The 22,934-nt window shown below is 45.6% G+C and overlaps 1 protein-coding gene across 1 annotated transcript; it reads right to left on the reverse strand.

Moving 5' to 3' along the window:
• Positions 1–2,416: 2,416 nt before the first annotated feature.
• On the reverse strand, positions 2,417–3,895 carry CLDN5 (claudin 5). The gene has a single exon (XM_090290890.1). The coding sequence runs from the start codon at positions 3,699–3,701 to the stop codon at positions 3,045–3,047; it is 657 nt and encodes a 218-aa protein (XP_090147016.1). The 5' UTR covers positions 3,702–3,895; the 3' UTR covers positions 2,417–3,044.
• Between the last annotated feature and the right edge of the window lie 19,039 nt (positions 3,896–22,934).

Here is a 22,934-nt window from a genome sequence, read left to right on the forward strand (position 1 = left end):
GAAGGCAATGGGTAGAGGCTGGGCCACTGAACATGTGGACGTCCACACAGCACTTGCGCTGACCACTTCCCAGCAATGCCCACCAGAACCTGGGTCTGTCCACCCACTCGCCACTTCCTCCTGTTCTCCTGGCCTTGGCAGCATCTCAAGTTCATCTTCTTGACCACATCCCACTCCCAGGACTGTCATCTTACCGTCCAGCACCTACCTGTCTGTACACCACTGGCCCCACGGGCACATAGTGAGGCCCTAAGCCAAGGAGGGTGGGGCTGGCTGAGGGGACCCCGTTGGAGACACAATGACCCCCAAGGTCAGCTTCACCTGTGTCTTGGTCACAGAAGGTTTGAGCTGGACAGGACCGCGGCAACCTCCTAAGTCTTCAGAACAAGAAGAATTCTCAGGAGAGTCATGGGATCAGCTGGTCCCATTATCTCAGGTATCTCCGGAGCTTTATCTGGAGGCGAGGATGGTCCCTGTTCCCATCCGTTCATGCCCTTTGGGAGGTCTGTCGGTTACCTCACCTGTTTTAGGGGAGTGGAGAGCTGTTCATACAAGTGACTGAGCTTGACTGTGACCACTACCTGGAGCTTGGGTGCTGGGAAAGCAGGCAGGCTTGAAGGACATGGCCACCTGGGTGCAGTTCCTGGGGTTGCGGGCAGGTGGAGGCAGAGTGGTTTGGACAGGCTGTAAGTTGGTGGGGGTGAGGGAAGCCTAGAAACTGGCCTAGAATTGAAGGTGTGGGTAGATGTGGCCAACTACTGTTGGCACAGAGGGTTAGTTGCGGTGGTGGCCAGCTTCACTTTTGACCTCTGGCAGTGGAGTTTGCCCCTGCTGTTCCTGGCATGGGTCAGGTGGCAGCCACCTGGCTCTCCAGGGCTTACCCTCAAGCTGCCCACCGTGGCTGTTTGCAAAATCAGGCAGTGCAACTGCCCTTCAGAACCCCAGCTGATGCTTGGTGCTTGAAAAAGTTGGAGAGCTATGCACTTGTGTGGTATACAGACTGCTCCTGGCCAAGTACCCATAGCCAGTATTAGCTGGCCCCAGCAGCCAGGAACAAGCTTGCAAGGCCCAGGATGACCAATGCCTTCGCTCAGAAGCTGTTCTTGATTCCTGCTGCACAGGCCAGGTGGGCCTGCCATAGGGAGCTGCTGAGGTCCTCTGTACTGTGGGGCCCATTCCACTGTAGCTTGTCCCATTGTTGGGGGAGCTCAGACCACCAGATGTTTCAGCCTCCCTGAAGCCTCACTCACTGGCTGTGCTGTAGTCACTCTGAGCCCCTATCTTCCACTCAAACAAAAATGCCTATGCTGTGTAGTTACTCTGAGCCCATGTCCTCAGGGCCCCTGCCTCCCCCGGAAGTCTGACGAAGCCTGGGAGACTCCTTGCCACTGGACATGGCCCAGGCATTTCTGGACAGAGAGGGCCCCTGAGGCCAGGGTTGGGGGTAGATGCCAAGCCTTTCTGTTGGCCAGGCTTAGAATGCCTCCCTTGCTCCTGTCCACTGCTCTCTTCTGCCCTAGCCTTTGGTAGAAAGTAAAAATGCATTGATTTCAAGTGTCTAGAACAGGGCTGGAAATAATGAGCTCTCTGTTTCTGCAACAGCTCTGGTTTGCTCTGCTCTCCTGGACCCCCACCCCCAGGTACCTGACTGAGGCTAGCATGGTTCCCAGTAGTCCCACCCACCGGAGGAAGATCACACAGGGTGCTCCTGGCAGGTGCTGATGATTGGCACAAGTCTGAGATGGTCATCAGGTTGGGCACAGCCGCACAGAAGGCAGAAAGTGCAGACGGACTGGAGCTGAGCCTGGGCACTCTCCAGGTGACTGGCCATGGGGCCTCCTCCCCATGGCAATGTGCTTGTCCGTCTGCAGCTAGCTCTGCTGAAGCCCAGCACAAATCCTGGATTTGCCTGTTCTCACTGCACCATTGGGAGAAAGGGCACAGCTGGTGTTGTGCAGATGTCTGTGGCCATTTGGTGTGACCCAGAGTAGGCAACCCCTGAGAGGGCAGGTGGAAAACACCCACTCTGTGGAGCCCAGCCTCTTCTATGCAAGGCCAGCAGCCTAGCAGCCCACCAGCACTTCCTGCATCCCAAGCCCGCTACACACTTGCTTGAGGAGGAGGGTGTCCAACCTGCATCCTCTGCTGGGTCTCCACCCCCTCCCCAGGTCCCATGACTCAGCTTCTTCTGATTACAGTGCCTTCCTAGGTAGGAAACAGCTGTGGCTGTTTTCTACCCAGTGCTAAGGTGATGGCAGGGACGACCCAACAAAAGGCCATGGGGGGATCTTATGGACTCCAGAGTCAGTTATGGGAGGTCCTCACATGAGGCTTTTAGGGAGGAGTTCGTGGGTGGGTGGATGAATAGGAGCTGCTGGGCACAGGTGGTGACTGGACAGACAACAGAACACAGATGGGAGGGTATTCAAGCCATTTACTAAACAAATTCTTACCCTCCCCCAAACTGTGAAGGAGGGCAGGGCTCCAGCCCCACACTCAGGGTCTTGTGCGCCTGGCGAGCTGCACAGTTGAGGGAGGAAGGTCCAGACCAAGTCTCTTGGACCCCTGGGCTCTGGCCCTGTTGATGGCATAAAGGCCAGCTGTACACAGCCTTCAGGCAGCTCAGACTGGGGGCCCTGGGCCCTCAGTCTGCACCTCTGGAATCAGCAGGAGCTGCTGGGAAGTACAGTGGTGTCCAAGACCACGAGGGCAGGGAGAAAAGTGGCATCTTTAGTCCAGTGCCCACACAGCTAAGGAACCCGCGCCCCACCCACGTCTGATCAAGTACTGCCCACAGAAAAGAAACCGAGTAAGTCCTCCCAAGTGCGAGTCTCCTTTTCGGGGCAGGGTACCGCCCAAGGCCCAGCGAGTGGCAGTCGGAGTGGACGGGCTGCGGGCCGAGCAGGGTCCCGTTGGTGGGCCGCGTTCCGCGGAACCAGTGCACGGTGCGGCCCAGCGGAGGCCTCCGTCCATGCAAGGCTCCCTGGCCAGTCCTCCGGCTCGTGAGCAAGGCTGGCACGAGGGGCTCCTTCGTGCCAGCGCCCTCAGACATAGTTTTTCTTGTCGTAGTTGACGCTGGCCGGGGGCCGTCGCGGCGCTGAGTACTTGACAGGGAAGCTGGGGTCTGGGCGGCCGGCGCCGACCCAGGCGCCACAGCACACGAGGCCGCCGCCGCACATGAGCAGCGCCGAGGCTGCCCAGCCGATGTACAGCGCCGCACCCAGTTCGTACTTGTTCGACACGGGCACACTCGGATCGTAGAATTCGCGGACCACGATATTGGCAAACCAGCAGAGCGGCACGAGCGCCAGCAGCCCGCAGAGCACATAAAGCGCGCCGCCCGTGAGAGCCACGCGCGCCTTGCTGGGACCTGGGGCCACGCAGGTGGTGCACTGCGCTCCCGCCAGGGTCATGAAGAGCGCGACGAGCGCCAGCAGTACGGCGCTCACTGTGAGTGCCCGCGCCGCCTGCACCTCGGGGCTCAGCGCCAGCACCGAGTCGTACACCTTGCATTGCATGTGCCCAGTGCTCTGCACCACGCACGACATCCACAGTCCCTTCCAGGTGGTCTGCGCCGTAACGATGTTGTGGTCCAGGAAAGCGGTCACCTGCCACATTGGCAGCCCGCATGCCAGGATCAGGCCCACCCAGCCCATCAGGCACAGGACCACGCCGAGGATCTCCAGCGCTGCTGACCCCATGGCTGGAGATGAAACGCGCGCCCGATGGCCCCGGGATTTCCGCGGGGGGGCGCGGCAGTGGCTCGGCCGAGCAGGTGGAAGCCTTCTGAGGATCCCGGTGCCTTTGCGCCCGCGCGGCCGGCTCACCGCCCCTCTCCCGGATTGCCCCACTGGCCTGCAGCACAACTTCGCGTCTGCGGGATCCTTCTAGGGTCTTCCTTATTTGAAGGTTCGGGGGGCGGACTCGGGCTCGGCCGCCCAGTCCGAGCAGCCAATCCGAGTGCGAGCCATCAGCCTGCAGCCAATCGTGGCGCCCCACAGCGGCCGGCAGGTAGGAAAATAACTGCGCGTGGAGATAGCGGAGGGCGCCGGCACCACTCCCCGCGCGGCCGCCGCCCCAGATATCTCTCACGGGTGGTTTTCTAGTAGAGGCCGACCGAGCACGTTCCTGGTCGGCCAGGGGCGGCTGCGCTCGCGCTCCTCGGGCCACCTCCATGCTTGTCCCCGCCTCGACATTTCAGGAGCTATATGATCTTCAGTTTCCCCCTCCACTTCCTGGAACGAGCCAGATGGCCTCTACCCCCGGGCCAGCTCCACTCTTCTTTGGCCAAGGTCTGCGAGAGTCCCCACCACCATCACCGTGCAGAGGCCTGCGTGGGGAGCTCTCAGGGCCTCTTCTCCTGGGTTAGCCAAGCACAGCTCGGCTTGTTCCTCAGGAAGCTCCCTCTAGAGTCTAAGCCCGACGCAGGCCCTTTCACCTCACCCTTACTGCCTGGTGCCCCTCTAAGTCTTGGCGCTGTCTCACCCGCAGGCTTACAGACCAGGCAGGATTGTGCGAATTAGGCTGGACTCCTGCCTTCTTCCAAGGTCCTGCCCAGCGCCACTGCCCACCGGTTCACTGCTTCCCTGGTGCCTGAGCCCCAGCATGAAGCAGGCAGCACAAACACGGTTTCTCTCAGAAGACCTGCCGCAGAGATTTCCCAGACCTCCCAAGCTCCGAACATACAGCTCCTCTTCCTGAGATGTTTCCCATCCCCCCATCCTGGGAGGCCCAGCTCAGGAGACACCACTTGAGGACGTCTCCAGTGTTCCCCAATGACCCAGCATACAGGCTGTACTCCCAGGAGCAGCCGGTGGCCCAGGCTTCAAGGCCCACTCTGGCCCTCAGACAAGAGACACACAAAGGGACAGAGGGTCTGTGCTCTGCCCTCCCACCAGCGGTAACCCCGGCATCCCAGCCCCCAGACTGCCCTTCAGAAGCCAATTTGGAGTTTCCTGGCCAGGAGGAAGAGCCCCCATCCTCACTGGAGGAGGGAGGTGCGGGATTTCCGGGCATTCTTCTGCACAATGGCCCAGCAGTTTCTTGAAAGGCCCAACTGGTTGAACACTGGGGCCTCCCCTAATGCTCAGGTGGGGCACCAGGCCCTGCAGGCCACAATCCCATGGCAGCACCAGCCCCTTTCTGGCAGCCCCCTCCCTGTCAGCCCCTTTGTTTCCAGCAAAGTCTACTTGGTCCTGGACTGGGGCCCTTGGTACGCCTGTGCTTTCCTATGGTTGGATGTGCTTGGCTCTGCTAGACTGGGCCCTCCACAGAGAAGACCTAGTGCTGAGGCCAGCCACAGCCTGGGAGGTTTGACCAAACTTCCACTTCTGGGCCCTGATTCCTCCTTGGGTGGCTCGGTGATAAGGCCAATACCCTGTTCCTCCAGCATGGGGAGGTAACGCAAGTTTGCTGGGCCCTGTGGGCAGGGGTGGGGTGTGGGGGGAAGTTTTACCCCCTTTCTTACCCCCATCTCACCTCCCAGCACCAGGAACCACTGCCTCGTCTCAGCTACCACCTCACTAGCTGCTACCCTCCTGCTGTAAACCATGAGCCACTCCCCTCCACACTGCAGACCTTCCTGAACATCCCCTCTCCCATCCACCCACCCCACCCTCCCAATCCTGCTCCTTACCAGCCCAAATTCAGGGACCTTGCCAGGCATCCCCCCACCATGCTCCACATTGCCTTCCTCCTAGGATAGCTGCCCTGACCTCAGGTTGTCTGGGCCCCATCCTTACTTCTCTGGTTCTGTTCTCAGGGCAGCTGAGTCATCCCAGCAGGCTCCTCCCCTGGCTTACACTCTATCTCAAACCCTCCGCATTGCCCATGGACATAGTGCTGATTCCTGGGAGTGGCCTACGGTGACATGGGCCTGGCTACACTGGGCCTGATCAGTCCAGCAGTACACACTCCATGTGCCACGCAGACTTGCCTCCCCCTGGGCCCTTAGGCTGGTCTGTCTCTCACCCACAGCCTCTTCCGCCTGCAGTGCACATCCCTTGGCTTGGGACCTGCTCATCTATCTACATGGCGTTGCCGAGGTCACTTCCTCTCAGAGGCCTCAGCCTTGCTCCCAGAGGCCCCAGCTGGAACTGTCCATCTGCTTGTTGGTTTCCCTCACCATTATCCAGGAACGAATCTCAACACAGTGGTCATATTCATGCATCTGTACTGGGTAGGCGGCTGCTTGCTGCCCCTCCAGCCAGTTTGGGGTACAGATGCATAGGCTCTCCCCCTTCACCTGCCCACCTTCCTCCCTCTTTATCACTTTGGAGCCCATCCTAGAGCCTACCTCCAACCTGGCATCCCATGGTGCCCCCAGAGGTCCCACGACTCTTTGGGGACAGCCTCACAGTATCTTGGGGACCACAGTATCTTGGAGGTGTCATGTTCCAACTATCACAATCTGATTTCTACCTCCACACCACTGCATTGGTTGTGGCCCCAGCCCACAGTGGAACCAGAGCCACCACAGAGAGGTCCAGCCCAGCCCAGCCCCAGGGATGGGGTTGGGGAAGGGGTCGTGGGGAGAGGAGGCATGAGGACAGCCCACCCTTCCTTCTGCTCACGAGGCTCTCCTGACCACTTACTGTGCACTGAGCACATTATCTAGTGGAGCACACCCAGGGAGACCCCACCCTCACCCAGTAACTGGGCAAGGCCATTTCAGGTGTGCTGTGGCCTTGGGAAAGAGATAGCAGTGTGATGCAGAGTGATGGCTTCTCTGAGGAGCTGACAGTTCAGCCAAGATCCAGAGGTAGGAAGGGGCGGAGCATATATGGAGCCCCGCTTGGCTGGGGCCACAGTGGACCAGGGCCAGCAAACAAAGTTCTGACAGGTTCCGGGGGCTGGGTAGGGATGTCAGTCCCTGATCTGTGGTGAGGGGCTCATACCAGCCAAGGCCACCTGCTCATCCACAGCCATTGTTCTCTTTCCCAGGGGAAGTGCAGCAGGATCTCATTAATTGTGCGAGGGAAAGGCCTGAGTCAGCAGAAAAGCGAAATTATCTTGAGCAGCTGGTGGCTGACCCTGAGCCAGGGTTATCCGGTGACCTTCCAAGGGCAATCTAAATTTAGGCTCCAGATTCCTTGGGATTGGGGTTTGGGAAGCCCCAGTTAAGGGATTTCATTTTGTGGGAAGTGAAAAACAACATGCCTTCTATTTTTCGGCTTTGAAACAGTTAAGGATGTTTTCCTCTGATGCAGATGTTTCTTGGGAACCTGAGGAACTCTGTGTGGGACAGGCACCACCTGCAGTCACACCCAGAGCACCCTTTGACGAACAGCCAGTGAATTCACAATTCAGACTATAGTGAGTTAGCCTCTCCTTGTCTTAGTTTCACCACTGGTTACAAAGTCCTCCATGGTGAAGGCTGCAAGGTTGGAGGGGAGGCTGTCGCTGATCCTGGGTCGTTTGCTGCCATTCCTGAGCACCCTTCAGGTTGCTGAAACATCCTTTCTGGCCCCCTTGACCTTCAGAACTCATCTGATTTCAGTCCCATCCCTGAAAGCGGGTGCCACTAGCTGTTTGTCAGCATTGGAATGTACTGTGGCTTTACCTTCCCCAGTGGGGGAAGAGAGCTCTGGTTGACAGAGCCCCAGGGTCCTACACACCCCTGTGCCTTCACAACTGCACCAGACGGTGGTCTCTGTGTGGTGCAGCCCCCATCCCAGGAGCCTGGGAGAGGCCAGTAAAGGCTCTGGGAAATAGCAGCAGTGCCCTCATCCCTGCCTGCACTGCCTGCATGACCTCTCTCCCAACCTTTTCCTTCTCAGAGTCCTTCCTTCTCTGCATTTTGCAACAATTTGTACTCTTTTCACTTAAAATCATAGAGTGATTCTGGATCTTCCTTTTTCATTTAGCATCATATTGTAAACATGTTCCTACTTTGTTAAAAACATCTCTTGATTATTGCTGTTTCTAACTGCCTACAAGATGGCCTTAGGAGCTGGACAGGGCCAGGATGGAGCTGTCTGTCTCCACCACTCCCAGGTGCAGGGCTGGGCGGGGCCAGGGTTGTTCTGAGGTTCTGTAAAATGGGGATGATAATGGACTTGACATCAAGGGATTGTCCAGGGGCTTAGTGGACAGCACTTTTGGCTCAAGGTGGATGCTGGATTGACACTGATGATGATTATTTTGGTTATGCAACTGTCCCTCAAGGTAATTTTATAAATGACAATTTTTTCTATTATAAATAATGCTGTTATGAATGTCATTTTTCATAAGCCTTGGTATTTTGAATGATTTCCTTAGGAAAAGTTCCTTGAAGTAAAATTTCTGGCTCACACCCAGGAGGCTGTATCACCTAGACCTCCTTACCTGAGTATGCATTTTCACTGCTTGTCACCAGTGATGAGTATTCACAGTTTTAAAAGTTTACTAATTAAATAGGTAGAAAATGGTATTTTACTTTAATTTGCATTTCTTTGGACAGTAATAAGTTTTAAAACTTATGTTGATGTTCAATATTATTTTATATTAGTTCTAGGTGTTAAATTTTCTTTTCCAATTTATATCACTCGTTTTTATTTCCTCTTTAATGAATTGTCTAGGTACCCACATAGAACACTGATGTTTTTCTCGCTTTTTATGTTAGAAACATTACTTGCTACCATATATGTGCACATCCTTTTACCATTTGCTACCTAATCTATTAATGATTTTTTTAGAATGTTATAGATGTTTAAATTTTTGAGTATTTAAATCTAGTAAGGTGTTTCCTGTATTATTTGTCTTTATTTTTATCCATCAAATTAAGTTATAGCCAGAAGATACAAATTAAGTTATATTTTCTTATAGTTTTCTCCTCATGTCAAGAAAAACTTCTGATTCTTACCAAGATGGATGGGACTAACAGCAGATTAGAATTTTGCTCAACCTCAAACTGGGGGGAGGGCAGAGGAAATAATCAGGAAATATGAAGATAGAACGATAGGATTATCATATCTAAACAAAAGAGAGAATGTGGACTGAAAAAAAGAGCAGAGACTCAGGAAATGTGGGAGCATAACAGATCTAACATCCACATCAGTGGAGTTCCAAAAGAAGAGCAGAAAGAGGGTGGGATAAGAAAAAGTACTCATCTAGAAATGTCCTAAATTTAGCTAAAATCAACAACAACAACCACCCCCCTACAGATTCAAGATGCTGCCCAACTCCCAAAGAGGATAAACCCAAAGAAATCTACACCAAGATACATCATAATTTAAAAAACTGAAAACTAAAGGTAAATATTGAAAGGAGCCAAAGAAGAAAGGACACTTCACAAATCAAGCAACTGAGGATCTCTCATCAGAACATGGAGATCAGAGAAAGTAGCATTTTTTTTTTTTAAGTGCTGGAAGGAAAAAATGTCAACCCAGAATTCATTTTCTAGTGAATATATCCTTCAGGAATGAAGGAAAAATAAATATGTTCTCAGATGAAGGAAAACTAAGAGAATTTGTCATCAGCAGATGTGCTCTGAAAGACGTTCTTTAAAAGGAAAGGAAATGAGGAAGCTTGGAACATGAGGAAGGAAGAAAGAACGTGATAAACAAAATCTTGGCAAGTACAATAGATTTTTCTTCTCCTCTTGAGTTTTCTAAATTATATTTGATGATTGAAGCAAAAATAATTACATTGCCTAAAGTTGTTATCAGTGTACAGTATGTAGAGGAAAGAATATAATATAAATAGAAGAGGGTAATGGGAAATAGAGGAGGGTAATGGGAAATAAAGGGAGGTGAGGTTTCTACGCTTCATTCCAAATGGTAAAATATTGACACCAGTAGACTTTGATGAGTTCTGTTTATGTAACATAGCTTTAGAGCAAACACTGAAAAGCTATACTATAGATAATTCAGTGCTGGCTGGTGTGGCTCAGTGGACTGAGTGCCAGCCTATGAATCAGAAGGTTGCTGGTTTGATTCCTGGTTGGGGCACATACCTGGGTTGTGGGTCAGGTCCCAGTTGGGAGCATCCAATCAATGTTTTTCTCTCTCTCTTTCTCCCTCTTTTCCCCTTGCTCTAGAAATAAATAAGAATAAAATCTTTAAAAATTTTTCTTTAAAAGATCATCCTATGTGTAATTCAAAATGAAATTCTAAAAGATGTCTGAGTAAACCACATGAAGGTAGGAAAAGGTAAACAGAGAAACAAGAAAAGAGAGAACAAACAGAAAACAAAAATAAAACAGCAGATGTAAGCATTACCACATCAAAATTACATTAAATGTAAATGATTTAAATACAACAATTAAACAACAAAGACTGGTAAGAGTACATAAAAAACATGGCCCAAATATGCACTATTTAAAAGAAACTCACTCAACTACAATGACATGTGTAGGCTGAAAGCAAAAGAGTAGGAAAAGATATACTATGCAAACATTAGTTAAATAAATGCAGGAATGGCTATATTAATATCAGATAAAGTAGACTTCATTAAGAAAATTGCCAGGGACAGAGAAAGACATTAGATAATGATAAAAGGGTCAACCCATCAAGAAGAAAGAGCAATCCTAAATGTGTGTACACCAAACTACAGAGTTGGAAAATATGTGAAGCAAAAACTGATAAAACTGAATGGGAAAATAGATACATTGATAATTGTAGTTGAAGGTTCAACACTTCTCTCAAAACAATGGATAGAACTAGACAAAAATAAGCAAGAATATAGAAAAACTTAACAAAATCATTAAAGAACAGAATCTAATAAACATTTATATAACACTACCCAACAGCAACAGAATATACATTTTTTTCAGATAGATTATGTTCTGTTCTGGGCTACACAAACACACAAAACCCTCAAAATTAATGAGAGCACGTATTGGCTCTTTGAAAAGTCAACAAAATTAACAAACCTTTAGCTAAATTGACCTTTCAAAAAGGGAGAAGGCAAATTAATGATATCAGGAATGAAATATGAGCTATCGCTAATGACATCTTGCTAATAATAAAAAAAAGCGATGATAAGGGCATACCATGAACAATGTTTTGCCAACAAATTCCTAGAAACAAACTTCCAAACCTGACTCAGGAAGAATCAGGAAGTCTGAATGGATCTGTAAGTGAAGAGACTAAGTCAGTCATTTTAAAAAACTTCCAACAAAGAAAAGTTCAGGACTAGATAGCTTCACTAATAAATTCTACCAAATGTTAAAAAGAATAACTAAAATCAATTAATTTTAAACTCTTACAAAAAATAGAAGAGGGGGGGGATACTTCCTAACTATGAGGCCTTAATTGCCCTCATCCAAAGTCAGGTAAAGATATCTCATGAACACTACAACCAATAATCTTATTAATAGAGATCGAAAAGACTCAACATATTAGTGAAGTGAATCCAATAACATATAGAAAAGACTAAACAACATGACCGAATGAGATTTATTCCGGGAATGTAAAATTGTTTTAACATCCAAATATCAACTAATGTAGTACACCATATTGACAGAATCAAGAACAAAAACAATATGATCATCTCTATACACCAGAAAAAGCATTTGACAAATCCAAATCCCTTTCTTGGTAAAACACACAGCAAACTAGGAATAGAAAAGTTCTTCTTCCATCTAATAAAGGGCATATACAATGAGGAAAGACTGAACACTTTCTGTCTATGATCAGGAGTAAGACAAAGATGTCTAAACTTACTACTTCTATTTAATTGTATTGCCTTTTTAAACAGGTCAATTGGGCAAGAAAGGAATTAGAAGGCCAAGACTGTAAAGGAAGAGGTAGAATGATCACTATTTATAAATGAAATGATATTGTATATAGGAAATCCTATATCCACTCAAATATTATTAGAATTAACAAACAAGTTTATCAAGGAAGCAAGGTACAAAAAAATAATTGTTTCTATTCACTAGCAATGAACAATGTGAAAATAAAATTAAGAAAACAATTACATTTACAACAGTATTGAAAAGAATAAAATACTTAAGAGAATATGCAATATATCTGATAAGAAACTTGTATCTAGAATATTTTTAAAAGCCTTGTAGTTCAATAATAAAAACAGATAACATGATTTTAAAAGTGGTCAAAGATCCAAATAGATAGTTCTTCATACAAGATATACAAATGGCTAACAAGCACATGAAAAGATGCTGAACATCATTGTCATTAGGGAAATACAAATCAAAACCACAATGTGATACAACTCACACCCATTAGGATGATTATTATAAGGAACAGAAAATAACAAGTGTTGACTAAGATGTGAAGAAATTGGAACCCTCATACATTGGGAGTATAATCTGATAAAGCCACTTTGGATAACAATCTGGCAATTTCTCAAAAGATTAAACAACATAGTTACCATATGTCCAAGCAATTCTACTCTAGGTATATACTCAAGAGAAATGAAAACACATATCCACATGAAAACTTATACACAAATGTTAATAGCAACATTATTCTTAATAGCCAGAGTGGAAACAAATAAAATACCCATCAGCTGATGAATGGACAAACAAAATGTGGTATATCCACACAAGGAATATCATTCAGATATGGAAAATAATGAAGCACTGAAACAAGCTGCAACATGGATGAACCTAGAAAATATGCTAAGTGAAAAGATGGGCACAAAGACACACTTACTATTTGATTCCATTTATACGAAAAGTGCGGAACAGCTAATCCGTATAAATATAAATTAGTTTAGTGGCTACCATAGGACTTGGAGGAGAATGGATGGGAAAGGAAGTGACTGGAAAGTGATGACTAGTGACTACATAATTTCTTTTTGGAGCACATCATGTAGAGGTCTCAACCTGGCAGAGATAATTCATTGTTACGTTGTCTGCTGTAGTTTCTTAATAGATGCCTTTATTCAATTAGCTTTTATTCCTATTTTTGTTCTTTTTAATTATAAATGAATTGAATTTTATTGGTTAGGATTTTCTTTTACATCTCTTGAAATAATACTGTGATTTTCTTCCTTTATTCTGTTAATATGGTGATTCACATTATGTAATTTTATGTTACACCTGCCTTGCATTCTGGGGATAAACCCAACTTGGCTGTGACAATTATCTTTCTGATACATTGCATTTCAAGATTATATTAGCCTTGTAAAAATGAGGTGTTTTCTATTTTTCTATTCTCTGAAATAAGCTGTATAAAATCGGAACAATCTGTTTCTTGAAAGGCAGAATTTCCTAGCAAAGCTATTTCAATGTGGGGGCGGGGTAGATTTCAAATTACCGATTTCTTTCATTGTAAGACAATTCAAATTTTTCAGTTTCTTTTGGACTTCATTCTGGAAAATAGTTTATCTGTTTGACTAATAGCCTCTTATATTTCTGTTCACTTGCTGGAGCATCTATGGTTAAATCTACTTTGTTTTCTTAGTGTTTTTATCTGTGCCTCCTCTTTTTCTTGTTAATATTACCAGAAATTTGGTTTTGTATTTGTATTTCCAACAGGTCAATTTTGGGCTTTGCTGCCTTAAATTGTGTTTCATGTGATATTAACACAGCTCACAAGTTCATTCTTGGTTAGTCTTTGCATGGTGTATCTTTCTCTCCCTTGACTTTCGATATTGAGGTTTTTTTAACTTTGTAGGAACATCTCCCATAATTTCAGAAAGCTGGCTTTTACCCTCTACAATGTGATGATCTTTCCCCATATCTAGAGCATTTGGTCCCCTTACATTTTCTGTGATTACAGGTCTATTCGAATTTATTTGTAACAGCTTATGTCTAAGCTCCCCTTGCTCACTCCTCCTTTCTGTCTTCTTTTGAATTAATTTTTAAAATATTTTTTTCTTATTCTCTCTTTCTCCCTTTTACCTGTTTGGAAGTGATACCTTCTGTGCTTATTTCAGTGGCCACCTTCTAAAAGGTAATCTCTAACATTAACATCTTTGCCCTCCTCCCCCCAAACACCAAAACTTTAGAATGTTTTAACCCTGTCACCTGCTGCTAGTGTGCAGGGTGCATCAGAGAGGATCCCCACACCTCCCCCTCCTCAGACGATGGCCGCACCCAGCTCTCCAGAGGGAGAGCCAGGACAGGAAGCAGCTGTAAACATGGGCTAGGCACCCACACTGTTCCCATGGCTGGTCCTCAGATCCTATCTCTGCTTGACCTGCCTTTGTTAAACCCTCGAGACTTGGCACCCAGGCTAAGATTTGCCCAAACAAGGAGTGAGTCAGAGCTGGACATTCAGGGCCATGTTGACAAGGATGTGAGGATGCTGTTCTGTCCCTCAGCCCTTCCAAGAATCGGGAGGATGTCGTATCTCCCGACCCGCCCTCTTGCCCTTGGGAGACTGGCAGAGCCTGGAGTGCACAAACTCACCTCTCAGCTGTTTAAGGAACTTTTTGAGGAACAACTAAACTTTTTCATGATGGTTATACATTCCCACAAGCAATGTATGAGAGTTCCAATTTCTTCACGTCCTTATTAACACTTGTTACTATCAATTTTAAAAAATTAAACACATCCTAGTGGATGTGAAGTGGTATCTCTCTGTAGCTTTGAGTTGGATTTCCCTAAAGACTGATAATGTTGAGCATCTTTTTGTTGGTTCTTGGCTATTTGTTTATCTTCTTTGGAGAACTGTCTATTCAAATACTTTACCCATTTTTAAATTGGGTTGTCTTTTTTTGGTTGTCAAATGATCTTTAATTGAAATATTTTCCTTTGTAGTTCTTAACTAGCCAGGCATTCCACTGCACTGCTGTTGATGTCACCTATGATGTCATGAGGGTGGCAGCCATCAACATTGCAGGATCTCTTTAATGGTTCCAGAGAGTTCTCTAGCTAAAGATCGGTGCCACATCTGTCAGGCAATGTTGATAATCTCATCAAAAGTGATATTTCCACTGTGCTTAATGTTATCTTGCTTCCCTCTTGTCTCATGGTGGTTCTTTGAGGGCTTTGATGATCGGGGCAGAGGCAGAAGGCACTACCTCAATCTGGTCCTGTCTGTTCTGAGTGGTCAGTTTCACTGTAATCCTCAGACCCTTCCAATCACCGGTTGCTTTGGCAATATCATCACCAACCTTTTTTTAGAGACAGGCCCAGGGGGCCAATATTGGGGGCCAGGGCAGATATGGCACGGACTTCCCTGCTGGGTGCACCTCAGGTACACAACTTTGATCTCATTGGGGTCAAACTTTGGCAGTATGGTGGAAGTGGCTGGTGTCAGATGAACCCAGATTTGGGATAACTAAAGAAAGTTGCAGCTTCACCTCCTCTGAGCCCAAAGACGAAAGCTAATTTGGGTTGTCTTTTTATTGATGAATTGTAAGGAGTTTTTTTATATTCTGTATACTCAACTCTTATCAGATATATAATTTGCAAATATTTCCCATTTGTGAGTTGTCTTTTACTTTATTAATAATGTCCTTTGATGAACAAAAGATTTTATTTTTGGTAAAGCCTAATTTATCTATTTTTCTTTTGACTGCTTGTGTTGTTGGTGGCATTAATAAGTAAATGTTGCCTAATTTCAGGTCATTCAGATTTTCACATATGTTTTCTTCTAAAAGCATTATAGTTTTAGTTCTTACATTAAGGTAATTGGTCCGTTTTTGGTTAATTTTCATAGATGGTATGAAGTAGGGATCCAAGTTCATCCTTTGGTATATGGATATCCAGCTGTCCCTGCACTATTTGTTGAAAAGACTATTCTTTCCCCATTGAATGGTCTTGGTAACCATGTCAAAAATCAATTAACTGTAAATGTATGGATTTATTTTTGGACTTTAAATCCTATTCCATTGGCCTATATAGCTATTCTTTTTTTTTAAAGTATAATTTATTGACTATGTTATTACAGTTGTTCCAATATTTTTTCCCTTTGCTCCGCTCTGTCCAGTACCCCCCTCCCCTCCAGCAGTCCCACTCCCCTTAGTTCATGTCCATGGGTCATGCATATAAGTTCTTTGGCTTCACCCTTTCTTATATTATTTTTAACTTTCCCTTGTCTATTTTGTACCAACCGATTATGCTTCTTAGTCCCTGCACCATTTCCCCATTTCTCCCTCTTCCCCCTACCAGCTGATAACCCTCCAAATAATCCCCACACCTATGATTCTGTTCCTATTCTTGTTTGCTTAGTTGGATTTTGTTTTTATTTTTTAGGTTTAGTTGTTGATTATGCACATCAGAGAAGGAAAACTCTGACTCCAAAAAACCTCCGCTGCCTTGCGGCATACCTCTTCAGGGGAAAGGCTAAGGGAGTAAACCCCGACAGAAAATCCGGAGCCGGAGTCCCTAAGGCGGTTCGACGTTGTAGTCAACCCCGGCAACTCCTGCGGCGCACCTGAAGCCAAGCTGTATTGACTCCGTCTTTCCCTTGGACCCTTCAGCTGCGAAGAGAGGGGGGGTCTGCTGCATGGGCAGCAGCGGACCCTCCATGTCGCCCTGCCCAGGCTCTGTAGCTTCGGCTTCACTGGAGAGGACGCTCCGGCGTCATCGCAAGATGTTGATTCAACACGGGAGGAGACAGATACCGTGTCACTCCCGAGTTGGACTGCACAGCCATTCTTGGCGGTGCAGATAGACTCTTAAGAAGCTACACCATCGTCTCTCAAGACGGACGGCTGCCGCCGAGTTGTTGATAGTTGTGAATTTGTTGTCATTTTAATGTTCATAGTTTTGATCTTTTCCTAAGTAAGTCCCTTTGACATTTCATATAATAATGGCTTGGTGATGATGAACTCCTTTAGCTTTATGTTGTATGGGAAGCATTTTATCTGCCCTTCCATTCTAAATAATAGCTTTGCTGGATAGAGTAGTCTTGATTGTAGCTCCTTGCTTTTCATCACATTGAATACTTCTTGCCAGTCCTGTCTTACCTGCAAAGTTTCCTTTGAGAAATCAGCTGATAGTCTTATAGGCACCTCTTTGTAGGTAACTCTCTGCTTTTCTCTTGCTGCTTTTAAGATTCTCTCTTTATCTTAAACCTTTGGCATTTTAATTATGATGTGTCCTGGTGTGGTCCTCTTTGGGTCTAGCTTCTTTGGGACTCTGTGCTCCCTGGACTTGTATGTCTATTTCCTTTGCCAAATTTGGGAAGTTTTCCTTCATTATTTTCTCATATAAGTTTTCAATTTCTTGCTTTTCCTCTTCTCCTTCTGGCACCCCTATGATTCAGATGTTGGTATATTTAAAGTTGTCCCTGAGGTTCCTAGGTCTGTCCTCATTTTTTTTCAATTCTTGTTTCCTCATTCTGTACTGTTGACTGTCTTTTTCTTTCTTATGTTTCAAATTATTGATTTGAACCCCGGTTTCCTTCCCTTCACCATTGGTTTTGTATAGATTTTCCTTTGTTTTATTTAGCATAGCCTTCACTTCTTCCCTTATGTGTTTGCCATACTTAAGCATGTCTGTCAAGCCTGTGAGCATCTTTATCACCAGTGTTTTGAACTCTACATCTTTTAGGTTGGCTATCTCCTCTTCTGTTAGGCTGGTTATCTTCTTGTTACTTAGTCCTCCCACTGGAACCTTAATCCTTTCCCTCTTTTGGGCCATACCGCTCTGTCTCCTCATCTTGACAGGCTCCTGTGTTTGTTTGCCTCTGTGTCTTAGGCAGAGCTGCTGCACCTGTTATGTTGTGAGGGGTGAAGCCTTAGCTATTCATCAGTACTGGAGACATTGTGGTGCTGTGTTTGGGGGAGGGGTCAGAGAGGGAACAATGCTGCTTGCTCAGCACTCGCCCCTTTTCCAGGCACTTCTCCTGCTTCTGCAGGGGACTAGCACCTCTCTAGCTGTTGCCCTAGCTGTCATTCCCAGGGTGGGTGGGTCTTCAGAAGCTCTAGGACCATGGAGGCCCTTTAAACTAGCGGACTTTGCTGAGAGACCGGCAGTTTCTTCCTCTTCCCCAACCCTCACTGGTTTGCACAGTCAGAAGCAATGAGGCTTTATTTTCCCTGGCACTGGGACCATGAGCTGTGCGGTCTGGTCTGGTGCTGGGAGAGCTCCCCAGGTTTCCCTCCCTACTTTTAAAAATGTGTGACTTCGCTTTCTGCTGGCCTGCCACTGCCACCACACCATGTCCTCTCCACCCCAAATCCGCCCCTCCTACCTGTCTGGATGAGTATTTCTTCTTTATATCTTTGTCTGTTGAACTTCCATGCAGCTTGATTTTCTGGAACTTCTGGTTGTCTCTAGTTTTCAGGTAGTTGTATTCCTTCTTAGTTGTGGAGGGAGATGCAGCGTGTCTGTCTAAGTCTCCATCTTGCCTGGAAGTCCCAGCCTATATGTCTATTCTAATGCCAGTACCACACATCTTGATTACTGTAGTTTTGAAATTGGAAAGTGTGAATCTTTTAACATTGTTCTTCTTTAAGACTGTTCTGGCTCTTCTGTATCCCTTGCAATTCCAAATGAATTTAAGAATCATCTTGTTTATTTTTCTAAAAAGGCAGTTAGAATTTGGAAAGGGAATGCACTGAATCTGAAGATCAATTTGGGAAGTGTTGACATCTTGATATTAAGTCTTCCAGTCCATAACATAGAATCTTTGCTTTTCTTTCAGCAGTGTTTTGTGGTTTCAGTATACAAAACTTGCTTGTAAGCTTAAATTCATTTCTAAGTATTTTATTCTTTTTGATGCTATTGTAAATGGAATTGCTTTCTTAATTTCATTTTCAGATTGCTCATTGCTAGTGTACTAACATTTAACTAATTTTGTATATTGATCTTATATCCTGCAACTTTACTGAACTTGTTTAATAGCTATAAAAGTTTTTTTTTTTTTTTTTGTAGATTTTTTCCTCACCTGAGGACGTTTTTCTTTTCATTGCTTTTTGTGGAAGAAAGGGAGACAGAGAGAAGGACAGAAACATCAATCAGTTTCCTCTCATATGCACCCTGACTGGGGACCAAACCTGCAACCTAGGCATGTGCCCTGACCAGGGATTGAACCCATGACCTTTTGGTTCACAAGACAATGCTCCAACCAACTGAGCCGCACCAGCTAGGGATTTTTATAGATTCTTTAGGGTGTTCTATTTACAAGATTGTGTCATCTGAATATAGACATGGTTTTACTTCTTGCTTTCCAATGTGGCTGCCTTTATTTCTTTTTCTTCTCTAATTGCCCTGCCTACAACACCAAGTACAATGTTAAATAGAAGCAGTGAGAATGGATATCGTTGTCTTGTTCTTGATCTTAGAAGCAAAGTCTTCAGTCTTTTGCCATTTAGCATAATGTTGACTGTGGGTTTTTCATAGATGCCCTTTATCAGATTGAGAAAGTTCCCTTCTTTCCCTAGTTTGTATGTTTTTATCATGGAAGGGTGCTCGACTTTGTCAAATGCTTTTTCTGTGTCTATTGAGATAATTGTGTGTATTTCCCTCCTTATTAATATTACATTGATTTTGTATTGACTGATTATTTTTGTGTTAAACCAACCTTGAATTCCTGGCATAAATCCCACTTGGTCGTGGTGTGTAATCCCTTTTAATATGCTGCTGGATTCAGTTTTCTAGAATTTTGTTGAGAATTCTTGCATCTACATTCATAGGGATCCTGAAGTGTATTTTTCTTGTGATGTTTTTGTCTTTAGTATCAAGGTAACTGACTTCTTTGAATGAGTAAGAAAGTGTTCCCTCTTCTTCTATATTTTTTGGAAGTTTGAGAAGGATTGTGGTAATTCTTTAAACATTTGGTAGAATTCACCAGCAAAACCATCTGGTCCTAGACTTTTCTTTGTTAGGAATTTGTGGTTATTAATTAAAATTCATCAAATGTGGGAAGATTTCAGCCTTTATTCCTTACTGAGAATCCAGTGGTTTTTTAAAAAATAAATCTTGCCCACGTTGCTGCAAGCATTTGGTTAATTTCCAGAGTTTCAAACAAGTTGATCCTGAGAATTTTTGCCCATGTTTTCATTGTTTTTACGGAGGGGTGCAATGTGGAATTCCTTACTCCTCTATTTTTGCTGACATCCCTCCTTGGTTCAGTTTCTGATAGAGCAGACAAAAGCATCCCAACTGAGAACAGATTTATTTAGTTATAAAGGGAGGCATTAGGATGATGGTTCTTAAACTGTAGTGTACATACATATGAATGAACTAGAGGTGATGATTGTAAGCACATATTCCTAGGTCCCACCACAGATTTTGATAATTTTGCCCAGGGCTGGGGAATCTTCATTTGAGGTAGATGCTCAGAGGGCCCTCTTTGGAAGCACTGGATTCACAGGACTACAAGTAATAACAAACCAGTTGGGAAGTTGAGAGGAAGAGAGGTCATGTAAATGTGTTCATTTCACATTTTTCATAGAACAGAGCCAAGTGAAACTATCTACAGTTGAGAAATCAAGACATGGGGTGTATGCTTTAGAGTTATGGAGGTAAACATAGTAAGAAGTGGAAATAGAAATCACGAAGATGGGTGACCTCCAGGGATGGAGTCGAAGTGAGATGGGGCAACTTTGACTTTTTTACTTTATAGTTGAAACATTTTTGCTCAAATTCGGCTGTTATCTTTATAATAAAACAAATGCAAACAAAAATAATGGGAAAGTCAGTAGGAGGGGCTACTGGCCAACAACCCTGCCTTGCCTCCTTGGTGCCTCAGCCAGCCTGGCCCACCTACCAACTATCCCCCTGCCAGCAGCTGTGGCTGCACCATGCAGCCTGGCACCTCAGGAAGGGTGCCACCAAGCAGGGCTTCTCTCCTTTAGCTCAGACCATGCCCTCACCACCTTCTGCCAGAGAAACAGGCCCTGGCAACTGAGTGCCAACAAGATGAAACACTATAATCTGAGGAAGTCAAGAGCTGCAGCCTGGAGTCAAAGAGGCTGCAAGAATCTTTCCAAGGTCATAGAATGACCTGGTCTTTTCCCAAACCGGTAGTCTTTGGGCTTAAAAACATAAGCATAAGATCAAAAGCAAACTTTGATTTTGCTTGGAGGCTGGCTGTGGGCAGTTGGCTTAGCTTACACCATGGATTCATCAGTCTACTGTTTCAGAAGTCTGAACAGGGGGCTGCCTGACAGGATATGCTGGGGAGCCAAGAGGGGACGGCTGCTTTTGGGGAGGGATGGGCGATGACAACCGTGCCCGTGGATAGTGGAGAGGTGTGGCTCCTCCACCCTGTTCTCTTGCTCATCAAGGCTGTTTTCAGGGTGAAGGTTATCTGAACTGTGCAGCCTAAAGCCCTCTGGTCCAAAGCAAATGCCAGGGATTCATTGTCCTTTCCACAGTGGAGGTGTTGCTCCCTTCCCAAACATCCTGTGCTAGCATGGGAAATGCCTCCGAACAGAAAAGTCGATAAAGCTCCTCTTCCTCATGGAGCCCAGAATCCACACAGGGGGAGGGAGGGGTCAATGGAAGGTGGGGTCCTGGGGCCCAGCCTTCTGACACACCAGGTAGGGTGACACTATGCTCAGATGACCTGAGTGAAGGACTTGGGGAGTTCGTGTTGGGGGTTTCTCACAGGGCCATGAGTGCCACTATATAGAAGAAACAGCACGTGAGCTGGGCCTGGTGCCCAGCAAGCTTTGGATGCAGGAAGGCAGAGGAATGCCCCTGCCTTACTCTAATGGGCAGGAAGGTGTAGTGACAACTCATCGCTCAGGCTAACCTTGTCTCTTGCTCTTCGGGCCTCCTGAAATGAGCTCTGGGAGGTGGGGGAACCCCACAGGCAACACCAGATATAACCCCTCCTGGAGGCCCCTTCCAGCTCATTGTCCACAAGCAAATGCTATGCTTTTAAAAAATAATCATACCTTCATTAGTGTAAGTTCTTCCGCTTTCACCTCTGGCTTCAGGAGTGGTGAGAACTAGCTCCATTCTTTCTCGGTTCTCACAGGTGTGAGTCAGCATCTCCCACCTTTAGCTTCTTTACCTACCTGCCAAATGGGTAGATAGATGTGTCCCAGGTGTCATCAGCATAGTGACAAAATCCTTAAAGCTGACCAGTCAGTAACGTAAGGACAGCAGCAAACATACTCACCAAGGACTCCTTTTTATAGACCCACATAGTAGCAGTTACACTTTCAGTATCTGCAATCAAGAAAATACCTAATGACTAAGGTATATTATGAGTTCAGTAATATTTTTAAGTGATTCTGTATTTTATTAACTGCAACAGCACCTATATACATTTAAAAATATAGTATTATATTTGAGTGATGCACTACATGCTCTTAGGTGGTTTATTATACTAATTTAATGGCAAATGCAATCAAATGATTGAATTATTTCATCTCAGAAGATATAAATCGCTTTCTCTAATTGTTGCTTTCAATCAATCTCTGCCAAGTTTCCCACACTTCCCCTTAGTCATATTCTGGGCAGATCTCATAACTTTCCAATGCCTCGCAGTTGTTCAAAGTCTAGCTGATTCAATCTCAGATACAAGGTAAAACTCTGCCCACTCCCGTCCACTCCTGTCGCCAGTTGGGTATACTGCATAGGACACAAGGAAAAGAGTTGGATGTAGCTGCCTCTGCATCCACAATCCTCCATCTCCTTAGTATCTTACTTCTCTGATCTTGGGTCATGGAAGATGAATTAGGGAAAAGAGCAAAGATATCTCTACCTAAAGGGCCACTGCTTATAGTTTCAGGCCAACACTAATTGGCTTTTTAAAAAATTGAGATATGCTTCACTTACAACAAAGTTCGCCAATTTTAAGTGTACAATTCAATGAGTTTTGACAAATGTGCAACCTTATAAACACCACCATCATCACCATCACAATTATTATGTAGAAGATTTCTATCACCCTGGAGTTCACTTTGTACTCCTTTGCAGTCAGTCCTTTCCCCGCACTGATCTGCTTTCTGTCACATAATTTTGCCTTTTAAGAATTTCATTATCAATGGAATTTTACAATATATATGCCTTTGGTTTCTGGCTCTTTCACTTAGCCTAACCAATTTCAGAGTCATCCATGTTGTTACATGTATCAGTAGTTTTTCTCTGTTTTTAAGTAGTATTCCATTGCATGGGTCTTTCATAATCT

This window comes from Furipterus horrens, unplaced genomic scaffold (genome assembly GCF_987537825.1).
Source record: "Furipterus horrens unplaced genomic scaffold, mFurHor1.1.pri manual_scaffold_11, whole genome shotgun sequence".
In the NCBI taxonomy this organism is placed as follows: domain Eukaryota; kingdom Metazoa; phylum Chordata; class Mammalia; order Chiroptera; family Furipteridae; genus Furipterus; species Furipterus horrens.